At 49.1% G+C, this 14,249-nt stretch overlaps 1 protein-coding gene across 1 annotated transcript; it reads left to right on the plus strand.

The window, feature by feature from the left end:
* Positions 1 to 9,305: 9,305 nt before the first annotated feature.
* Positions 9,306 to 10,988, plus strand: LOC125517675 (serine/threonine-protein kinase OXI1-like). The gene has a single exon (XM_048682882.1). It carries the CDS (start codon positions 9,511 to 9,513, stop codon positions 10,810 to 10,812), a length of 1,302 nt encoding a protein of 433 aa, XP_048538839.1. The 5' UTR covers positions 9,306 to 9,510; the 3' UTR covers positions 10,813 to 10,988.
* Positions 10,989 to 14,249: the final 3,261 nt, after the last annotated feature.

Genomic DNA, 14,249 nt, shown 5'->3' on the forward strand with positions numbered 1-14,249 from the left:
GCTCTGATACCACTGTTGGGGAACGTAGCAGAATTTTAAAATTTTCTACGCATCACCAAGATCAATCTATGGAGTCATCTAGCAACGAGGGAGAGGGGAGTGCATCTACATACCCTTGTAGATCACGCGCGGAAGCGTTCAAGAGAACGGGGTTGATGGAGTCGTACTCGTCGTGATCCAAATCACCGATGACCTAGCGCCGAACGGATGGCACCTTCGCGTTCAACACACATACGGCTGGGAAGACGTCTCCTCCTACTTGATCCAGCAAGGGGAAACGAGAGGTTAATGAAGATCCAACAACACGACGGCGTGGTGGTGGAAGCAACGGTGATCTCGGCAGGGCTTCGCCAAGCTCAAGGAGAGGGAGGAGTGTCACGGGAGGGAGAGGGAGGCGCCAGGGGCTAGGGTGCGGCTGCCCTCCCTACCCCCACTATATATAGGGTCTCAAGGGGGGGCGCCGGCCCTAGGAGATCCAATCTCCATGGGGGGGCGGCGGCCAAGGGGTGGCTTGCCCCCCAAGTCAAGTGGGGCGCCCCCACCCCTAGGGTTTCCAACCCTAGGCGCAGGGGAGGCCCGTGGGGGGGGGGCGCACCAGCCCATCTGGGGCTGGTTCCCCTCCCACTTCAGCCCATGGGGCCCTCCGGGATAGGTGGCCCCACCCGGTGGACCCCCCGGGACCCTTCCGGTGGTCCCGGTACAATACCGATTACCCCGAAAACCTTCCCGATGGCCGAAACTTGACTTCCTATATATAAATCTTCACCTCCGGACCATTCCTAAACTCCTCATGATGTCCGGGATCTCATCCGGGACTCCGAACAACTTTCAGGTTACCGTATACTAATATCTCAACAACCCTAGCGTCATCGAACCTTAAGTGTGTAGACCGTACGGGTTCGGGAGACACGCAGACATGACCGAGACGACTCTCCGGTCAATAACCAACAACGGGATCTGGATACCCATGTTGGATCCCACATGCTCCTCGATGATCTCATCGGATGAACCACGATGTCGAGGATTTGATCAATCCCGTATACAATTCCCTTTGTCAATCGGTACGTTACTTGCCCGAGACTCGATCGTCGGTATACCAATACCTTGTTCAATCTCGTTACCGGCAAGTCACTTTACTCGTACCGTAATGCATGATCCCGTGATCAACCACTTGATCACATTGAGCTCATTATGATGATGCATTACCGAGTGGGCCCAGAGATACCTCTCCGTCATACGGAGTGACAAATCCCAGTCTCCATTCGTGCCAACCCAACAGACACTTTCGGAGATACCCGTAGTGTACCTTTATAGTCACCCAGTTATGTTGTGACGTTTGGCACTCCCAAAGCACTCCTACGGCATCCAGGAGTTGCATAATCTCATGGTCTAAGGAAATGATACTTGACATTCGGAAAAGCTCTAGCAAACGAAGTACACGATCTTTAAGCTATGCTTAGGATTGGGTCTTGTCCATGACATCATTCTCCTAATGATGTGATCCCGTTATCAATGACATCCAATGTCCATAGTCAGGAAACCATGACTATCTTTTGATCAACGAGCTGGTCAACTAGAGGCTCACTAGGGACGTGTTGTGGTCTATGTATTCACACATGTATTATGATTTTCGGATAACACAATTATAGCATGAACAATAGACAATTATCATGAACAAAGAAATATAATAATAACCATTTTATTATTGCCTCTAAGGCATATTTCCAACAAGAACCACCCTAGAACATTTTCCTAAGCATATTTCTTCCTCTGAAAAATTCTAATTTTTTAGTAACTTCAAAATAAAAGTAAATCAAACTCAATAATATTGATAGCAACTACTCCTACAAGTGCCTAGAGCCTATATCATGCATCAAAACTACTTGGAACCATACAAATTTGACATGCATGCTCAAGAACAAGGTCAGCTAGGCAGCACAAATTTGCAATGAATAAAGCACTAGAACAAAAACTAATTGGACCAATGAAGGAGTCACATTCCAAGGAACAATTTCCTCAAGCAGTTTTGTGAGAGGTGCTTTGAGCAAGGAGATCGAAAATGGCAGCAAAACGAGCTTGGACTCGGGTTTGAGCTGGTTATTCGTGTTTGTGGGAGGAAGAAAGAGTGTGTGGGTGAAAGGATAAGTGGAGGAGGGCCACCGTGGGCCCAGGAGGCAGGGGGGCGCGCCCTCCACCCTCGTGGCCAGGTGGATGACCCCCCTGCTGTGTTCGCAGTGCCAAATATTCTCAAATATTCTAGAAAAAATCATATTTAAATTTCAGGGCCTTTAGAGAACTTTTATTTTCGAGGTATTTTTATATTGCACGGATAATCAGATAACAGACAGAAAAATACTATTTTTATTTTATTTAATATAAATAACAAAAAGTAAAAGTGGGGTACAGAAGGTTGTGCCTTCTAGTTTCATCCATCTCATGATCATCAAAAGGAATCCACTAACAAGGTTGATCAAGTCTTGTTAACGAACTCATTCCGAATAACATGGAACCGGAGAAATTTCAAATAACACTATGTTACCTCAACGGGGATATGCACATCCCCAATAATAAGAATATCATATTTCTTCTTGACAGTAGGAAGAGGAAATTCAAAACCTCCAAATATAATCGATGGAATTTTTCCAATAGAGTTGATATTATGAACTTGAGGTTGTTTCCTCGGAAAGTGTACCGTGTGCTCATTACCATTAACATGAAAAGTGACATTGCCTTTAGTGCAATCAATAACAGCCCCTGTGTCGGGTTATCAATACCATGAGTTTCTTCAATAGGTGAAGGATTAAGATCATATGTTTCTTCAATAGACGGTAAATTAAGACCATGTATTTCTTCAATAGGAGGTAAATTCTTAACGTCTTCAGCTTTAATACCTTTTTCTTTCATAGATTTCTTTGCCTCTTGCATATCTTCAGGACTAAGAAATAGAATACCCCTCTTCTTTGGAGTTGGTTTGCAAATAGGCTTAGGAATTGGCTCTGGAGGTGTCCAATTATTTTCATTTGTCAACATATTATTCAATAGAATTTCAGCTTCATCTGGTGTTCTTTCCCTGAAAACAGAACCAACACAACTATCCAGGTAATCTCTGGAAGCATCGGTTAGTCCATTATAAAATATATCAAGTATTTCATTTTTCTTAAGAGGATGATCAGGCAAAGCATTAAGTAATTGGAGAAGCCTCCCCCAAACTTGTGGGAGACTCTCTTCTTCAATTTGCGCAAAATTATATATATCCCTTAAAGCAGCTTGTTTCTTATGAGCAGGGAAATATTTAGCAGAGAAGTAATAAATCATATCCTGGGGACTATGCACACAACCAGGATCAAGAGAATTAAACCATATCTTAGCATCACCCTTTAATGAGAATGGAAATATTTTAAGGATATAAAAGTAGCGAGTTCTCTCATCATTAGTGAACAAGGTAGCTATATCATTTAATTTAGTAAAATGTGCCACAACAGTTTCAGATTCATAGCCATGAAAAGGATCAGATTCAACCAGAGTAATTATATCAGGATCAACAGAGAATTCATAATCCTTATCGGTAGCACAAATAGGTGAAGTAGCAAAAGCAGGGTCAGGTTTCATTGTAGCATTTAGAGATTGCTTATTCCATTTAGCTAATAACCTCTTAAGTTCGTATCTATCTTTGCAAGCTAAAATAGCTAAAGAAGATTCTTCATAAAAACATAACCCTTAGGAATAACATGCAAGTCTTCATCGTCACTTTCATCAGTATTATCAGATTCAATATTTTCAATCTCTCTAGCCATAGCAAGTTGTTCATCAAGAAATTCACCATGTGGCACAGTAATATCAAGCATAGAAGTAGTTTCATCATAAGTATCATGCATAGCAGAAGTAGCATCATCAATAACATGCAACATATCAGAACGAATAGTAGAAGCATGTTTAGGTGTCGCAAGCTTACTCAAAATACAAGGTGAATCAAGTGCAGAGCTAGATGCCAGTTCCTTACCTCCCCTCGTAGTTGAGGGATAAATCTTGGTTCTTGGATCTTTCAAGTTCTTCATAATGATAAGCAGATATAAATCCCAAGTGACTCAAAGAATAGAGCTATGCTCCCCGGAAACGGTGCCAAAAAGTAGCCTTGATAACCCACAAGTATAGGGGATCACAACAGTTTTTGAGGGTAGAGTATTCAACCCAAATTTATTGATTCGACACAAGGGGAGCCAAAGAATATTCTCAAGTATTAGCAATTGAGTTGTCAATTCAACCACACCTGGAAACTTAATATCTGCAGCAAAGTATTTAGTAGCAAAGTAATATGATAGTAGTGGTAACGGTAGGAAAAGGTAACAGTAGTAAAAGTAATGTTTTTGGTATTTTGTAGTGATGATAGCAATAGCAATGGAAAAGTAAATAAGCGAAGAACAATATATGGAAAGCTCGTAGGCAATGGATCGGTGATGGAGAATTATGCCGGATGCGGTTCATCATGTAATAGTCATAACCTAGGGTGACACAGAACTAGCTCTAGTTCATCAATGTAATGTAGGCATGTATTCCGAATATAGTCATACGTGCTTATGGAAAAAACTTGCATGACATCTTTTGTCCTACCCTCCCGTGGCAGCAGGGTCCTTACGGAAAGTAAGGGATATTAAGGACTCCTTTTAATAGAGTACCGGAACAAAGCATTAACACATAGTGAATACATGAACTCCTCAAATTACGGTCATCACCGGTAAGTATCCCGATTATTGTCACTTCGGGGTTAACGGATCATAACACATAATAGGTGACTATAGACTTGCAAGATAGGATCTAGAACTCTCATATATTGATGAAAACATAATAGGTTCAGATCTGAAATCATGGCACTCGGGCCCTAGTGACAAGCATTAAGCACTGCAAAGTCATAGCAACATCAATCTCAGAACATAGTGGATACTAGGGATCAAACCCTAACAAGACTAACTCGATTACATGATAGATCCCATCCAACCCATCACCGTCCAGCAAGCCTACGATGGAATTACTCACGCACGGCGGTGAGCATCATGAAATTGGTGATGGAGAATGGTTGATGATGACGATGGCGACGGATTCCCCTCTCCGGATCCCCGAACGAACTCCAGATCAGCCCTCCCGAGAGGTTTTAGGGCTTGGCGGCGGCTCCGTATCGTAAAACGCGATGAATCCTTCTCTCTGATTTTTTTTCTCCCCAAAACATAATATATAGAGTTGGAGTTGGAGTCGGAGGAGCTGCAGGGGGCCCACGAGGTAGGGGGCACGCCCTAGGGGGGCAGGCGCGCCCCCCACCCTCGTGGATAGGTGGTGGGCCCCCCGGCCTTCATATTTTGCAGGTATTTTTATATTTTCCAAAAAGTTGCTCCGTGAAGTTTCAGGTCATTCCGAGAACTTTTGTTTCTGCACATAAATAACACCATGGTAATTCTGCTGAAAACAACGTCAGTCTGGGTTAGTTCCATTCAAATCATGCAAGTTATAGTCCAAAACAAGGGCAAAAGTGTTTGGAAAAGTAGATACGACAGAGACGTATCAGTGCACTTATGTCAGGAGCCGTATCCTGTGACCTACTGCACCCTGATGTTGGGCCTATGACATGTGGGCTCGGGTCCACATGTTAGTGGGCCCAACATTAGGGTGCGGTACATTAGAGGATCCGGCTCCCAACATAAGGGCACGTCAGCTGAGCCGCGTCCTTATGTCGTGTTGCCCCAAAAGTCGAAACATCACATGTACTCAAGTATCATAGTATTTCTGGTAGTGCTGAAAGCAAATGTATATGTGAATCAAGATTCGACTTTTATTTTGAACAATAATTATTTCTTAAGATTAATCTATCAATTTTGTGCATATATTGTTGGCATAAATTGACACATAGTTTTGTGGTTGCTTTCGACAACAGAATCGTCAAAAAATTGAGCACAAACATAACATGCAGACCTCATCTGATAGTTTGAAGTACACTTCAACTACATCCAGGAGATAGCCAAGGTGTTCCAACATCGCGTCATCGTTGATCAGGCAGGCAGCTTTGAAGATGGCCCCTTCCTTGAATGTGAAGTCCTCCTTGAAGAAGAGCACGGGACCTCCCGGAGGCAAGCGACAAGACCAGACGACAACAACTCATGTGCCATCATCGGAGGTGGTGAATTCATCACTAGCATGGAGGTAGATGTCGACAAAGCGCGCGAAGGGATCGGCAATGGTGGCGAGGTTGGACGCAAAATTATCATGAGAGACCTAGCAAGGGTGGAAGGGTAGGAGAGGCGCCGTCCGGAAGCGAGGTTGGCGGGGAAAACTGGAGCAGTACGAGCTGGAAGGAGGCAGTGGAGACGATGTGAAGGGGTGTGCTCGAGGCCATGGCGGCGTGGGATTGCTTCAGGGAGAAGGAGGCGTGAATGTTGGGGATGGGAGGAAGATGGAGATGTGGAGTCGGGGAAGGAAAGCCAACCGAAGAGAACGAAGCGCTATTGGCATGTTGTCCACCTACCGGCTCGGCGCTCGTGCTAAAACAGGGAGCAAACGAGAAGAACGAAACGACTGCAGTGATTGCACAACATATGGTATTTCGATTAATGTAATTTTTATGATGTATGGAAATATTAATTAATGTGATTGATAGACTTATGGTAAGACTAATTAATTTAGATTTGGGTTTTAAAGATTGGTCGTGATTGATTCTTTCACATAAAGACATTACTAAATAATTTGCACCCGCATGAAAAGTTCTGATCTGTTTAGATTTTTTCATTGTGTGAGTGAGCTAAAAATACACCAGTGGGTGAGGGGTGGGAGGTGGGATAAAAATAAAACTGAAGTACCAAAATAAAACCGGAGTACCAGGCTACCAACTGCTTCATTAAAAATTAGAGATAAAAGAAAAAAAAACCTCCTCGCACAATCTTTTTTCTCAGCCGGACGAGTTTCGGCCACCCGACTAGACTCTTCATAGCCGGGCGGAATGCCCGAACTGACTGGCACTCGTAGATATGAGGAGGACCGGACATGGAAAAGGGAAGAAAACGAGTGCCGTGGTCGCGCAGGGAATAACAACGCTGCTAACCAATGCGCCAGCTTGCAGTTACCGGTTAGTACTAGGATCACGACCTACTAGAGGTGATCTGAGCCCGTTTTTCTCCGTTTTTCGTTTTGGCTTTCTTTTATTTCTATTTTCTTCTCCGATTTTTTCATATTTGTTGGTTTTTTCTTTTGTTTTCTTTGTTTTTCATTTTCTTTTCTTTTATTTCTTTTTTCTTCTTCTATCTTTTCATATTTGTTGGTTTTTTCTTTTCTTTTTAATTCTACATTCTTTTATACAAGATCAACATTTTTTCATATATTTGTTCAACATTTTTATATGCATATGCTCAACATTTCTTCAAATACTTGTTCAACATTTTTACAAATACTTGTTCAATATTTTTTAAATAGTTGTTCCACATTTTTTCAAATGCTCGTTCAACATTTTTTTAACACTTATTCGGCATTTTTCAAATACTTGTTCAACATTTTAAATAATTAATTCAACATTTTTCAAGTACTTGTTCAACATTTTAAAACTCATTCAATATTTTCAAATAATTGTTCAACATTTTTCAAATACTCGTTCCACATTTTTAAATATTTATTCAACATTTTTAAATACTCGTTCAACATTTTTTAAATACTCGTTCAACATTTGTTTAGAATATTTTAAATTATAAACAAATGTAAAAAAAGAAAAAAAGAAAAAAACACAAACAGGTAACGGGCAGGTGCATCCCGCGCGCGTGAGCTGGCCCAAGTGGCGTTTGCCTTCAGCGAGGGGTCGCTCCTGTCTCGCTGAACGCGAGGAATAGTCACGCCCGGGCACGCCCGTCACGTAGGACTGACTAATAGGACCCACACGGGGATGCGTAGAGACTGTTAGTCAGACAGGCGCCTCCTCGTCTCCGCGTCGTGTGGGGTCGCTCCAGTGTGCCACCCGAGGGAGGAAGCCGGCTGTTTAAGTCGGATGGCGGCAACAGAACCCTAGCCCGCCCATTTCTTCCCCTTTCTCCTCTCCGCCGCCGGCACTTCCACTTTCGTCTGCCGCTTGCGATGCCGAGGCGCCGGATCACCATCTACGCCATGCTCACTCCGAAGCCGAGGGTGCAGCTGCTGGAGCAAATCCAGGCGAGGCGGGCTGCTTGGTTCACCGCCAGCCTTCCTCCGGATTCGCGGAGCCGTTGGAGGATCAAGAGGAGGAGGAGGAGTAGGCAGGGGAGGAGGAGGGGAAGCGGCTCACGCAAGCGGAGCCCATGGAGGAGGAGGAGGTGTTGCCGACTGCGGGCTTCGCCATGGCGGAGTACGAGGCCACCCAAGCGATGAAGACGGCGGAGCAGACCGCCATCCTCGAGTCCATCCAGAACGAGGTCTACGTCGAGGCCAACCAATAGTTCATCCGACAAAAACAGACGGTGACTGGGGCATTCGCCGAACTGGACAAGAAGGCGCAGACGAAGGAGGTGCTGGAGCTTCCGCACTTGCCCGTCTACTCGGCGCCGACACGGAGATAGTTGAGATCTTCGACGATGTGTAGTTTTTACCTATGTATGTAGTACGTAGATTTCTATTTTGCATAGGTGCTATGTATTTGAGTTATGAAATTTGAGTTTCATAGTTGTGGAGGATGTTTTGTTGTGGTGTCTGGTCACTATGTGTGGTGCTTTCGCGGGGGTTCAGGGGTCGACTTTTGGGTATTGAGTTTGTAGATGCTCTAACCATGGCGAGGTGGGACTAGAGGTCTTGCTCCCAAAGTTCCAATCCTTCCACGCTTGCTCGATCGGTTAACTGCCTCCCTCAAATCAAACACCAAAAAGAGAACACATGAAAAGGTTCCCGTACGGAGGTTTGCCTTTGCGTTGCATATCTATCTTTGGCGTTCTCGTGACGGTTGTTGGACAGTTGGAAGCCGTAGAAGCAACACGGGCAGAGCTGTGGCTTTGCTCGTTACTGACGCGGACGTGGCCTCGGGCCGGCCGGGAAGGCACACAGGTCACACGTGAGCAGGCAGGCGGCGTTGCAAGGTAACCATCATCAGGACGGAGGACGACGGTAACCATCGTCAGGACGGAGGACGACGGTGACCATCGTCAGGACGGAGGACGCTACAAGATAGAGCTGTGATTTCACGTGCCGTGAATGTTGTTCAGGCCCTTGGGGGATTCGTATCGATCCTGATGCAGACGGACCAGACGCCGACCGCTTCTTGCTCTTGCCTTTTCCCCACGTCTGTTGCCGTTGTGAGCTGCTGTCTCTGTTCGGCTATAGTAGATCACGCTGTGCCGTAACCTTCGCCCGTGTCTCTTCGCTCGTTAATGAGCTTGTTAATTTAAGCAAAAGCCCATGCTAGTGACGAGCGTTGTAAGGTTCTAAACCCAAACCCCGACACTAGCTTCGCTTCTGCGTCGCGCCTAGTGCAGTGCATGCTCGCGCTTCCCGATTCAGCTCTGCTGCACGCCGCCGCGTGCCATGGTGAGCACGGCGCCCATGCCGCCGCCGCCGCAGCTGAGCCTGGCAGACCTCAGGGCCATGTCGGTGCTTGGCCACGGCGCGAGGGGCGTGGTCTTCCACGTCGTACCCGTTGTCGCGGCAGCTGCAGGCGGGGGCTGCTCCCCCGACCAGCCCATGGCCCTCAAGGCCATGTCCCGCGCTGCCGCGCGCCAAAAGAGCGCCGCGGGCGGGCCAGCACCTGGCGGCGACGGCCTCCGGAGGATCTGGTTCGAGCGCGACGTCCTGCTGGCGGTCCGCCACCCGCTCCTGCCCTCGCTCCGCGGCGTCGTGGCCACCGAAGCCGTCGTCGGCTTCGCCATCGACCGCTGCGCCGGCGGGGACCTTAACTCCCTCCGCCGCCGTCAGGCCGGGCGGGCGTTCTCCGACGCCGCCATCCGTTTCTACGCGGCGGAGCTGGTGCTCGTGCTCGAGCACCTCCACGGCCTCGGTGTCGTGTACCGTGACCTCAAGCCGGATAACGTCCTCATCCAGGGCTCTGGCCATATCATGCTCGTCGACTTCGACCTCTCCACCAGCCTACCCCCGCCGTTGCCACCGCCGCCGCCTGACACTAATTCTCCATCACCCGGGAGCTCGCTTTCTTCTAATTCTTCACGTCGCTGCAAGCGCAAAAACAACAAGACACTGGTCTTCGGACACTTCTCCTCTCGCCGGGCAGCCTCGCCGGAGTCGTCGTCGTCCTCCTCCACCACCTCCAGGGCGGCCTCTCCCGCCTCGTCGTCCTCCTGCTGCTCGTCGCCAGGCGCGGGGACGACGCCGGCCAAGTCGAACTCGTTCGTGGGGACGGAGTACTACGTGGCGCCCGAGGTTGTGGCCGGGAGCGGGCACGACTACGCGGTCGATTGGTGGGGCCTCGGGGTGGTGCTCTACGAGATGCTGTATGGGCGCACGCCGTTCCGTGGCCGGAGCCGGCGGGAGACGTTCCAACGCGTGCTCACCGCCCAGCCGGAGCTGCCGGGCGAGCCGACGCCACTGCGCGACCTCATCGCCCGGCTTTTGGAAAAGGACTCCGGCAAGCGGCTCGGCGCCAACGGCGTGAAGCGGCACGCCTTCTTCCGTGGCGTGTGCTGGGACCGCGTCCTCGACGTGGCACGGCCTCCGTTTATCCCGATGCCGTACGACGACAGTGCCGACTCGGGGGCAGAGGCGGAGACGCTCGACGTAGAGAAGGTTGTGCATGAGACGTTTGCCTTGAGTGCCACTCGCACGTCCGAAGAAAAGCCTGACGGCGGCGACAGCGATTTCTCCATATTCTTTTAGATGAACACCCGTGCCAGTGGAAGCACCGTTATCCTTGTTTAAGTTTTTTTTAACAATTGTTCTTTAAGTTTATTGGTTTTTATATTATTATTATTTTTGCTAAAAGGACCTCGGAATTTGTATCGAAGGATCTAAAGTAGTACAAAGCACCCAAAAAGTAAAAGAAATTACAACGAGATCTTCAGACCACTTAATGAAGAGTATGCACACCGGAGCGGGATGAGGGCGTGCAGCTCTCCTTGCCGTTGCTCCCCGAGCAAGCACTCTCCGTCTGAAAAGTTGTTCTGCTGTCCGTGGATTTCGCGGGATTTGAATTTTGGGAAGCGCGCCGGATGGAGGAGGCCGCGGTAATCGAGACCGATTAGGCAGGTCGCCTCGATCCCCGCGCCGCCTTTTTTGCCATGTATCACGCGCGCGACTGTTGCGGGATTTGATAAGATCGTCCAGGCCTACAAGTCAGTCACTCGGAAGTGTCCTCATAAAAGGCACCGGACCGGGCTTTTGAACAGTGCGCCCTCATTCTCCTTCTTCTTCCTCAGATTTCTCCGCTGCGCCTGTTTCCGCTCTCGGCGTCGTAGCCCCGCTCGGACTCGATTCACTGCCATGGGAAAGGAGAAGACGGTTGCGTTGGAGCGTGCAAAGAAGGCGACGGCGAAGGCGAAAGGAAAGAGGACCAGCCAGGGTGGATCCTCGTCAAGGTCCGGCCTGCCGCCGGGCTGGATCCAGGGCGACTGGATCCGCTCGACGATCAGCCAAGACGACATCGACGATCTGTTTGAGGGGGGACTGATCCCCCACGAATCGGCGCGACTCCCGGGAAACAAGACCGAGCCACGGCCGCAGGAGGGTGAGTGCGTTCTCCTCGCCACTCATGTCGACCGCGGTTTTTTTGCCTGCCCACCCTTTTTTTCGTGGTTTTTTGAACTTCTTCGGGGCTCAACTCCACCACTTTACTCCAAACACCATCGTGTACCTTGCCGCCTTCGTGTCAATGTACGAGAATTTCTTGGGTTGCTGACCGCACTGGGGTCTCTTCAACCACATATTCACATGTCGCACCCAGACGGTCAAGAAGGCCAACCCGAGTGACGAGAGGACGCACGTGATACAGATGTGCAGGGGCCTTGGAATTCAAATGAGGAACAAGAGCACCTTCCCAGTTATGATCCTTCCCGACTCGGTCCGGGGCTGGCAGTCGACCTGGTTTTACTGCAAGGATCAGCCGACCTCGGGTCAGTCGATTGGACTCCCCCCCTTTTCCCTGGCTCGAGTGGAGAAGCCCTCCTCCTTGAGGGTGATCCCGGAAGAGAAGGCACAGGTGAAGGTGTTGATCGAGCGGGTCGTCCAACTTGTCCGCGACGGAGTGACTGGTATGGACCTGCTGGAGGTCTTTCTCAGTTGACACATCCAACCACTCCAAGCCCGTGGCCATCCGATGTGGATGTACTCGGGACTCGAGGATTCCACTCGGATCCACCCGGAGGACGTCAGTGAGGACACGGTGGAGAAGTGGCTGAGAGGAATCACCGGCAACAAAGATAATCCCCGGGGGTCCAGGAGGGTGATTCCATTCACAATTTGCGCCAGCCGGAACAAGTATGATTCTGCATTGTCGAATGTCTTCTTGATTCACTATGTAACATCTTGTTGACGGTCGACTGTATTTCTTTTGTTCATTGTCTTTTTAGGCTCTTATTGATATGTACTCGATGCCCAATGGAGTGCAGGAGCAAAATGTCGAGGAAGGGGCGAGCGGGGGCGAGAGTGGCGAGTGGCACTCGGATGCAGAGGAGGATGAGGAGAGCGACGACTTGAGTGATGAAGAAGAGGTTGACTCGCCTCCTCGCAGAGAGAGGAGGTCCAAGCACGCTCACGACCCGGCGAGCACCCCTGACCTGGCGGCTGCACCGACTGGGCAATCTTCGAAGCGCCCTCGGACGTCTTCTCCGGTGCCGACTGAGAAGGTATCGAAACAGCTAAAGACTGCGCCGCCTCCTGCGCCGAAAGCATTGAAGGCCACATCTTTCAAACCACCAAAGACTTTGCCCAGAATCAAAGTGACCATCCCCACCATCTCCGGGTAATCATCTGACCCGATCTTTTGGTCGACTCGAGCAACAGAACATAACCGACTGAATGTTGACATTTGCAGTGCTGCTACGTCTAGAACTTCTTCCTACCAATACCGAGACGAGGAATGGAAGACGCGTTTACCTCCAACCCAGGTAGAACTCTCATGATCTTGTTCTTGATTATTTGGTCGATCAAATTCTGGCGATTCACTTGGGGTCGACTGATTTATTTGCAGCCCCACCCAACGTTATCGAGCTTCCGGATGATGATGAAGATGTGGCCCCTAGGCCCAGAAAGAACAAAAAAGTAGCAGCTGGCAAGACGTCTCAGCAGGGACCGATGACAACATCAACCGTCCAGCAATCTGAAGATGCAGGTGGGGCCTCTATAACTTTTGCTGTCCCATTGTCGAGTGAGGGCCCCGCACCGTCGATTGTACCGGTGTTTCCTTCAGTCGTCCAACCTCACGCTTCGGAGCTCCAAGCTGCCGCACCTGGGTCGTCTGCTCCCTTCTTCACCAACTACCATGTTCCGGAAAGCCATTCGGACACGGCTGCGGAGGCCATCCGTCAGGCTAACGTGATGATGGAGCGGATGAAGATGGTGCACGAGAACAGCCAGGCTGCTTACGATGCCAGCGCGGCTCTTCGGGTCAATGTCCAGGTAAGTAGGCTTTCGACTGACCTTATTCCATTAGGATATGCTACCTGAAATATTTTCTTTCATACAATCTCTTATTGTTTGCGTCGAATCTGTACACCCGCTGGGTGTTTTGTTGTCTTTAGCATTTGCGCTCTTCCACTCGGCCTGGGCGAGTGGGATCTGAACCGGTGGGAGCACACTAAGTGCATCCACTGGGTGTAGTCCCCGAGACCGCAGTCGACTGCGGGCAGTTGACTGGGGTCTGAGTACTTTTCCCTTTCCTTTCTTCCACTCAACCCGGGCTGACCGGCCGAGTGGGATCTGAACCAGTGGGGGCACGCCAAGTGCACCCACTGGGTGTAGTCCCCGAGACCGCGGTCGACTGCTGGCAGTCGGCCGGGGTCTGAATAATTCTTTTCTCTTTATTCTTTTTTAATCGATCCGGGCGGACCGGTCGAGCGGGGTCTGAATCAGTGGGGGCACGCCAAGTGCACCCGCTGGGTGTAGTCCCCAAGACCGCAGTCGACTGCGGGCAGTCGACATGGGTCTGAGTAAACTTTTAAGTTTTATTCACTCGGAAGTAAATAATCTTTGATCTTGTCGATTGACACGTCTTTTACCTTCTGCAGAAATCTTGTACTCTCATTTCTAAGTTTGCCAAATTTGAGGAGAAGTAGAGGCAACTCAACCTCGACTTGGAGCTGGCCCAACAAAAGTTGAAG

The sequence above is a fragment of the Triticum urartu genome, chromosome 6 (genome assembly GCF_003073215.2).
Source record: "Triticum urartu cultivar G1812 chromosome 6, Tu2.1, whole genome shotgun sequence".
NCBI lineage: Eukaryota > Viridiplantae > Streptophyta > Magnoliopsida > Poales > Poaceae > Triticum > Triticum urartu.